At 53.8% G+C, this 9,407-nt stretch overlaps 1 protein-coding gene across 1 annotated transcript in view; it reads left to right on the top strand.

Annotated features, from left to right (window-relative positions):
- Positions 1 to 9,055, top strand: part of NDUFS6 (NADH:ubiquinone oxidoreductase subunit S6) — a 9,577-nt gene extending 522 nt beyond the window's left edge. The window contains exons 2-4 of the mRNA XM_008051175.1: positions 213 to 266; positions 7,459 to 7,581; positions 8,866 to 9,055. Coding sequence (XP_008049366.1) covers positions 213 to 266; positions 7,459 to 7,581; positions 8,866 to 8,931 — 243 coding nt within the window. The 3' untranslated portion in view covers positions 8,932 to 9,055. The remainder of the gene's footprint in view (positions 1 to 212; positions 267 to 7,458; positions 7,582 to 8,865) is intronic.
- The last annotated feature ends 352 nt before the right edge of the window (positions 9,056 to 9,407 follow it).

Consider the following 9,407-nt stretch of genomic DNA (forward strand, 5'->3'; position numbering starts at 1 on the left):
CCGGCGGCGGGCAGACGTCCCCCTCCGCCCCCCACCCGCCGTCCCCGGCTTTAGCGGTCGCGCCCCGGCTGCACGCGTGCTCTGCTCCTCACCCGTGTGGTCCTCATCAGGGGCCTGGAAGACGAGGAACACCCTGTCCTGGCGTTAGTTGGCATCGAGCGACCCCTCTCAGAGTCTCAAGGTCACACGCGGTCCTTTTCTCTTCCCCCCAGGTTTATGATGACAAAGACTACCGGCGAATTCGGTTTGTTGGTCGACAGAAAGAGGTGAGGGAAAGGTCTAGTGAGAAAGTAAGCGTACATGCAACTGTGTAACTCGCAAGAAACAAAAACTAATGCCTAAGATGTAAGTAAATCCTCCCCATATCGCGAGCAGGGTGGCAGCTCTGGGCTTCTACGTTCCTTATAATGTTAATTATAATTATGTGCAATAATTGTAATGTTAATGGGCTGCTTCTGGCTCTTACCCCTGAGACACTTAACACAACTTTTTGTAACTGTAGTTCTGGTTTCTATATACACGGGAGTGATCTGTTTTCGTTTCTGTGCCTTATTCGCCTGAAACTCTCAGATTAAAGTACATCATATCAACTTTTAAAAAGTTACCCCTGTAGTCACCTTTTGGGTGGTGTTTTTCATAGTTGTTGCCAAGTGAATGAGGCTGTTTTTATAGGAATTTACACTGACAAGCTGAAAATGGCATATGAATTACTCCCATCTGACCTCTGGAAAAGGGATGTTGAGATCGGAACCCCTCTGCCTGAGCCAGCCTGTTTCTTGCCTGACTCCCTCCCTGCTGCTTGTGTCTGCTGGCTCCCAAGTTCTCAGGCTCTCATTCCTGCATGCTTCCGGAATCTGGTTTTGTCCTTCACACCCTCCTCCTTAACCCACTCTTCTTCCACATCAGCCTGTCAACTCTTCTCAGTGTGCTTTGGCTGTCCCAAATCCTGTTTCCCTTTCCTGTGCTCTTGGTTACATTCCTAGTGTCTAGTTCTTTTACTTCTGTTCCAGAGTTGCACAGCACAAATGGACTCTTTACAAATTCACATGCTCAAAATTCAGCTGGTTCACTGAGTGGTGGCAGAGAAATGTGTATTCTGTTGGTTGATTGTTTGGTGATGCTGCTTGAGTGCTGTGTTGAGAAGGATCCTGAGGTCTGTTCCCGGTTGTTATTTGATTAGTGATGTCTGCTGGGACCCTGGGGGCTTGTGTCTGGTGGGTTTGCCTCTGGTGGAGTGGAAGCTGTGTGGATTTGCAGTCTGATAGGTGTGAGGTTGAACTGCAGCAGAGCTTAATGTCTCTGAAATTCAGTTTTCTCATTTGTAAAATGGAAACCATGTGAATATTTTTCATAGAACCCCAAATGAGCTGTCTGGTAAGGGCATATGGTGAGTCCTCCTGTTCATTCCCAAGACACTTTTTTGCTTACTGTCTGAGTTGTCAGAGTCTCCAGTGGTGTCATCTTATTCTATATGCTTCCTTCTCCATCCTGCAGCTTCACATGGCATTGGGAGCAGGGTGTTTCTTCTGCTCACAGGGTGTGTCCTGTGCGTTCTCATGGGAAGTCAGTTCTCCAGTTAGGTGCATGAACTTGACATTCGGAAGGTGGAGACCCAGGGAAGTTGAGAGATCGCAGGCACTGGAGTGTTCTCTTGGCAGCATGGTCATGGACTTGGGATGGTGTCTCCCAGCGGTGGTGCCGTGTCCCCATTCCTGTTTCTTGGGCGTTGATGGGCTGATGGATTACCAAGGCGGTGGCAGGACTCTGTGTCCCTACTGAATGGGTGTCATGTCACAGTGGCAGGGGTGAACACGGGGTTGACGCCCGGCATGGGCAGGGCTTGTGTGGCCTGGCCCTGGTTCCAGTTACAACTCCTGAATGGTGGGGCAAGCTGGCCGTCCCGTCCCAGGTGCCTCTGCTGGAAATTCTCTGTGTGGCTTCTGGTTGGTATGGTATGGGGCAATGGAGAAAGAGCTTACAGGCAAACCCAACAGTCAGGGAAGCCAGGAAGGGTGGGTGTGGGGAGCATGGCGGGCCCCTCTGGCGTGAGGCTCGTTGCTCAAGTGACCTGACCTCTCCAGTACCATCGTGAGTGTCCAGGGCACCTCAGTGCCATGATGGTCTCCAGCATGATGGTAACACAGTGACTAGGCAGCCTGCTTTGGCCTCCCTTCAGCAAAAGTCAGGTGTTGAGTAGTGTTACTTTTAGTAGCATTTTGTCTTCTGAGAGACAAAAGGGTCTTAGATCTCTTGGATTTACAGGAAAACTGAAGAGAATTCTCATAGACCTTGTCCCCTGTGTATCCCTGCTCCCCCATTTCTGCTATTGCTGAATCTTGCATGAGTGACTACCTGCCTTATACTCAGGCGCCTGCGTCGACACGTTGTTGTGACTCATGGCCACAGTTGACATTAAGGCTCCCTCTTGGCATTCTGTGGGCTTGGGTATAAGGGTAAAGCAGGGACTTGAAAAGAAACTGTTATTGGCTTGCTCATGGCAGCACTATTGACAGTAGCTAAATGTGGAAGCTCCCAGGGCTCCCTGGATGGGAGCGGATCACATAGCGTGATTGATCTGCACGCAGGACTCTTCTTCATACACAAGGAATCCTGACTCAGGTGCCTGACATGCCACAACACAGGTAGGCCTTGAGCACAGTGTTCCTGGTGGAGTGAGCCCATCACAGGATATACACTGTGTGGCTCTGCTTGCCTGGGGCACCAGAGTGGTCAGATTCAGAGAGCCAGGAGGTAGAGGTGGGTACTGGAGGAGTCGGGGCATGGAGCTGGTGTTTATTGGAAATGGGGTTTTGGCTCAGGAAGATGGAAAACTCTGGAGATGGAGGGCGGTGGTGATTGCATCACAGTGTGACTGTCCTTAATGCCACTGTACTTGCAAATGGCTAAGATGGTGAACTTATGGTCTGTGGTGTTCATGGGCGGGGAGGGGGCTCAGGCTGTGCAGGAAATGGACCAGAGGCTCTCTCTGGGGCTTTCGTCGCCAGTGTTCCTCAATTCCTGTTTCCTGGGAGGTGGCAGGGAGACCACACTCGGGTATGGAGGTGCATCACTGCTGGCAGAGGCTCTGGGAACCCATGGCGGCGAATTAGTGCCCACTTGGGATGAGGAACACTCCTCGGATCGGCAGTGGACAGCGCATGTGGCCTCTTCGATCCTGAGCTGACCCGTCTCATGAGGGCAGGCCAGCATGCTGCCATCTGAACCACGCTAGCCCTCATATATGTACATGCGTGAACACTCGCGGCCATGGCAGGAAGGCTAAAGTGCCAGAAGGGAGTGCCCAGGCCTCTGGGGTCAGTGGCAGCAAGGAGCCGTCACCATCCCAGGACTGTGGGGACAAGGGAGGAGGCGGGGTCACCAGGAGGAAGAGCCTGCAGGGTCCATGTGCGGTGCTGCCCCCAGTGCCTCTGGGGTTGTAGGTGGGGGCAGCTGGCGGGGATGGGGATTGGCTCAGAGCCCAGCCAGGCTCCATGCAGGGGTGAAGTCCCAGCCAGATAGGGGTGGCGGAGTCCATCCTTTGCCAGAGGAAGCTGGAATGTGGGGTGCTCATTCCGACCTCCGTGCCCTGAGTCCCACCCTCTGCCTGAAGGTCGTGTGGCGGTGACGAGGCAGAGTCCTGGTGACTTACTTTGTGCTTGCCAGGAGATTTGAGGAGAGAGGCTTGCCTGCATCTGTCTGGCTGTCTTCTCAGGAAGTGGTCTGGGTGCCTCTGAGGGAGGTCTGAGCCTTGGGAGCTGTGTTGGCATTTCTGTCGCCTCCTCTTTTCTATGCTCCTCATCCCGACATCCCTCCCAGAATGTGGACTCTGGGGACAGGGTGAGGCCGTCTGCCTCTACAGCAAGTCTACTGGGTTGATAGGAACCATGCATCTTCATCCTTCAGGGAGGCTTGGACTCTCGGGAATGCTGGTACTAGGAATGAGGTCTGTTTGTCCTGAGACCCATGGAACTTGCGTGACACTGTGAAATCCTAAACCCCCACTTGGACACCAGGGCTTGGTTGATAACTGGGCGATGTGTGCCCTGGTGGCTCCAGGACCTCGTGTGTCCTCCTGCATCTTCTGGGCTGACCCTTTCTCTTACAAGGCTCTGGACTCTTCCCATCCCTAGGCGAGTTTAATGTGTCATACAAATAGTCCGGCTACTGCTTTTAAGCATTTTCTGTGAAATTACCTAGAAATTCCTATATTTAAACATGATACACATATATAGACATGCACACACACACATATATATATTTAGCTAAATGTAATTATTGACTTAAATGTTAAAAACATTTGCTGTTCACAATAGTTGAACTGAGCTTTAAGTTGATTTTAAACTTATTCATTTCCATTAATGGGGTCAGTGTTTCACAGAACATTTCCTTTTTCCATTAGTTTTGATTTTCTGTTATAGAGCTATATTTTTTATATTTATTAGGTTTTATCTGTTTGACATGAGGGAGTAAACTTTCCATAGAAACCACCGCTTCCAAAGCTGAAAGTTAAAGTAACATAGAATGAGAGCAGATTATTGACAAATGAACTTGAACCTGAGTATTTTGATGTCCAAGGCAGTTGATCACCAGGAGGTTCCAAGAAGGCAGCGCCCATTTCTTACACTAGTGATGTGGGGGGGACTCAAGTGGTGCTGGTTGGACAGTGCAGGCCGTGTGACACCCTGTGCTTACAGTGTGACGTGTCCAGGCTGCTGTGATGTTCTGCTCCCTTTGTTCCCCTGCACGGGTCCAGCAGGGCCTCTCTCTACTCTTGTCCCATCCTGGGAAAGCATCGATGGAGCCCGAGTATGACAGAGCTTGAGCGGAATGTGGCTGTGTTATGGCAGGGTGTGTTCTACGGCTGTGTGTTGTGATGTGGTGGATTCATGTGGCTGTGTGTTGCAGCAGGGTGTGTTCTCTTGGCTGTGCGTTTTGATGGGATATGTTCTGCTGTGTGTTGCGATGGGGTGTGTTCACACGGCTGTGTGTTGTCATAGATGTGTTCCTGTGGCTGTGAGTTGATGGGGAGTATTCACATGTCTGTGTGTTGCGGTGTGTTCATGCGGGCTCTTTCTTCCTGGTTGACCTGTGTTCCTGGAGCCTGACGTTGGTGACAGGTGAGCAGGATGGCCCTTGAGCTGTGCACGGTGAGTGACGGATGGGCATCCTGCATCAGTCACCAGTTTCACGGCGTCAGCTGCCTTTCCTATGGGAGGTGGCCGGGGCTGCACCTGTCTGCTTGGGCCCGGCAGTTTGTTAGTTTGACCTTTGTGACACGATGTCACTTAGACAGATACTGTGTTATTTACACCATAGACTCCATTTGTGTAGGGAGTGACGCCCTGCAGCAGGGTGAGCTGGCATCTCTCACTCATAGATGCTGTGAGGTGCGGCACGAGACCTGTGTTGAGGGGACCTGTGTGTTGAGGGGGCCCATGTGTCAGGGACTCTGTGCATAGAGGGGGTCCGCATTGAGCATGTCCAGCAGTGCCGGGTGCTGCCCAGCTGGGGGTCTGTTTCAGGGTGGCTTCCTTTCCCACTGACTTCTGTGTTTCTGGAAATAGATTTCTACAGAATGGTCATCTGTAACTGAGCAAGCTTCTGGAATGCAGCACGCGGCCAACCCTTTCCACAGTGCTGTGTCTGCAGGGAAGGAGGCGCCCTTCCCAGGGTGTGCCCTGTCATTGTGTGTGCAGTGGAGGGGGCCTCTGGCCCCAGAGACAGGTGTCTTCACTATGCGTCTTGCCACTGTTGGCCATCTGGGGAGGGGAGCGACATGGAGGTGCCAGGTGCTGGGGTGTGCCATCCAGCAGGACATTCCCTGGGGCCTGTGTATTGAACACGGAATGTTGTTGCTGATGCCAAGAATGTGCTCAGAGGACGGCTGACCACGTAGAGGGCTTCAGAGAGGAACATCAGGGAAGGGAGGATGGCATCACACTTGCAAGAGGGCTGGCCAGCCTTGGGGGAGTGGGGCGAGACTCACGTGCCTTTCCCCTAGACGTTGGATGCCAGCTCTGCATGCGTAGCTTCTGTTTCCCACGTCCCCTTGGCATTCACCTCAGTGACACTGGCTACTCCCACACAGTGAGTTCCAGGCGTGTCCCCTTTGGGTCCCACATTTGCCATCATGGACATCACACGACAAGTGATTGCCACACCAGTATATGGTAATTGCTTAAGAAACCAAAACATTGAACTGGACGGCATGGTGCAGTGGTGCTCTCCTCCTGTGTGCTCAGGCCGTGAAGTTCACAACTGCCAGCCAAGGTCACTGTTGGGACAGCCACGCTGACTTCAGCCCCACTCTGCCAGTACCACCCCAGCCCTGCGGCATTTTGAAGCAAGTCTTGGGCATCTTATCATTGAATCTGAATGTGTCCAATATGTTGACTCCTGGACAGCATGGGTTGGACTGCAGGGCCTGCTCACTTCTGTGAGGATTTCCTCCCGCCTCTGCTTTCCGGACAGCAGGAGCAGCCTGCGGGGAAGGGAGAATTTTGCATATCAATTGACTTAACCTAGTACCCTTTCTAGTAAAACTCCGGAGGAAACAGGAATGGGTGGCGCTGGCTTGGTGTGATAACCTGCATTGCTTCAGTCTTGAAAACTACATCGTCAGCAACTTGCCGGAGTCCTCCCCGTGGGCAGGACCAAGGCCCGATGCCCAGCTTAGCATCGTCTCAGCCACTGAGGCAGGAGTATGAGGGGAAATGGCAAAACTACCTTGTCAGGAACTCTGAGAATCAAGGCAAGATGAGCTCAAACAGAACTGCAGACCCAGGGCAGGCTCCGCATGGACTTGCGAACGTGGTGTGCATGCGTGACGAGCAGCCAGGCGGAAGGAGTGGTAGGTGAGGAAGCCCTGTGCACGACGGCCACACATGGGAAAGGCCTCCCAGATACGCAGGCTGTCATGACCTGGAGGGGGCAAGCCGGGGGAAGCCAGGGGCACATGGCTGGTGTGACAGCTGGTACGCGGTGGCATCCAGTGCTGTGTAAATCCGTGACATTGGTATTGTGTTGGCTGAGGTCATGGTGGGAATCGTCTCATGAAGTGGGCATGGGAGCCTGCAGGGGGACAGGCCCACAAGGAACTTGTGCTCTCAAGCATTTGGCAGAGTGTGTGCTTGTGTGCACATGTGTGTAGGGGAGGAGGGCACAGGACGGAGCAGGGCAGGGTTGCACATAGAGAACCAGGTGAGGGCCGAGGAGATGACTTGTTTTATTCAGATTCCTGCGGCGTGTCTGTCAGTTTGGACTTGTATTCAAGTGAAGAGAGAGTGTGCCTGCAGACCCGTGTGAACTCCATTGTATGGCTTGGAGGCCTGCAGTGCTGGTGTTTAAATGGAGAACTTGTGCCGGCAGCCCATGAGCCCAGAGATGGGGTTGTCTCCGTGGACGGCGTGGAGCCAGCGGTGCTGGGACCTGTGTGTGAGGCTTTCTCCTCTGTTCCAGGTGAACGAGAACTTTGCCATCGACCTGATAGCCGAGCAGCCTGTGAGCCAGGTGGAGAGCCGGGTGATCGCGTGCGACGGCGGCGGGGGAGCCCTCGGCCACCCGAAGGTGTACATCAACTTGGTGCGTGGCTGCCACTCCCGTGGCGCGTATGGAAGGCAGCATGTCGTACCTGTGTTGCCTCACTCTGGGCTCCATTCCTTCTGTCCTCTCTGCCCCTGCTCCCGAGGCACCCTGCAGTGTCCACGCTGTCGCGGGCTCCCCCACACAACCACACCGCAGGCCTCGCCAGTCCTGCTTGACTGAGCTGGGGGTACTGTGCTTGGTTGGTGGCCTTGTCTGTCCCATCCCTCTTACCCATGGTTGTCTGTCTCTCCTCTCTGGGGTGGCCTTGTTTGGGTCCTTATCTTGCTCAGCTTGGGCTGCCCTGCAGAGTGCTGCAGACCTGGGGGTATAAACAAGATGTGACTTCTCCCACAGTGCTGGAGACTGGGAGCCCAAGGTCAGGGTGCCACTGGACTGGGTCTTCCTGAGGCCTCTCTGGCATATGGACACCATCTCCTCCCTGTGACAACCCCCCACCCCCGTTGTCCCTCTGTATGTCTGTGTCCTCACCTACTCCTCTTTGGAAGACACCAGGCAGATTGGATCAGGGCCTCTCCATCTGACCTCATGTAACCCTAAGTCCTTAAAGGCTACGTCTAAGTATTGGGGTTAACATATGACTTGGGGGACCTGGCTTATTTCATAACATTCCCTGTCATCTTCTGTGCCTGTTGATATCTCGTGTGCAGGCCCGGAGAGGGGAAGCCATGGATGAGGTCGACGTGCTTACGAGGTCACGGCTGAGCCCAGCATGTGAGCAGCTGCGGCTCCCAGTGTCCTCCCAGGCTCAGTGGTGACTTGATGGGCCTTTTCTTCATGAGAGCTGGCTTGACTGAAAGCTGTTCTGTCTCGGTGCTTGTCCTGCAAAGGGATCCTTGGAGCAGGCATAAGCTGTTGAGCAGCATAGAGCAGGGCCGGCCACGGCGTGCTGTCCTGGACCCCAGCTCGCGGACTCAGGCGTTGTGCCTCAGCCCTACTCCCGCCTGCCCACCCACCCACTCCAGGCAGGTGATGTGTGGATGGGGTCAGAGCTGCTGTGCTGACGGCGGTGTCCCTGGCAGTTCCGTGGGTGGCTGCATGTCCCGGCTGGGCGCCTGAGGCTGGGGCTGCTGTCCACCACCCATGGCTCCCACCAGGTTCGTGGTCACAGCTGTCAGCTCTGTAGTGACCTCGTGTTTTCCCAGCGTTCCTGGTCGACAGTGTCTTTCCAGTTGTATGCTTGCTTTCTCAGTGCGTGCTGTCCAGATACTAGATTTGAAGGAGAATATGGAAGTATGAGGGCATTATTTTTGTGTTTTTCAGGACAAAGAGACCAAGACTGGGACCTGTGGCTACTGTGGGCTCCAGTTCACACAGCACCACCACTAGCACAAGTGCCCGTGGCCTGCGGCGTGCGTGGCCCTGTGGGGAGGATGAGCGTGTGGCAACCCTGGCTCTGGGAAGGATGTCCTCGTGTTCCTCATGCTGAATAAAGGGTGTTGTAGTCATGGTTGACGGTCTGTGTGTTTCTTTCATCAAGGAAGCTTCTGAAAGTGAGCGTTCATGCACACACGCGTATCGAAGTCGCGTTCCTGTGGAGTGCAGCGTGTGTTGAGCTGCCCCCATATGCTGGCGTCTCCTCATCCGTGAGACCGTGTGGGCGGCTGAGAACCTGGAGGATTGAGAGAGGCAGGTTGGTTCAGAGAGCTGAGTGTCTGGTGAGGTCACATGGCAGGGGGAGGGCCCGAGCCCATGGTTTGACTGCAAGGTTGGATCCTTCATGCAGCTCCTGTGAGTGGGACTTTCCTCCATCGACTCCTGGTGTTGAAGTCTCGTATCTGAGACCCAGTTTGAAGGTATTGAAA

The sequence above is a fragment of the Carlito syrichta genome, unplaced genomic scaffold (assembly GCF_000164805.1).
Source record: "Carlito syrichta isolate Samal-C Ts95f unplaced genomic scaffold, Tarsius_syrichta-2.0.1 Scaffold169025, whole genome shotgun sequence".
In the NCBI taxonomy this organism is placed as follows: Eukaryota; Metazoa; Chordata; class Mammalia; order Primates; family Tarsiidae; genus Carlito; species Carlito syrichta.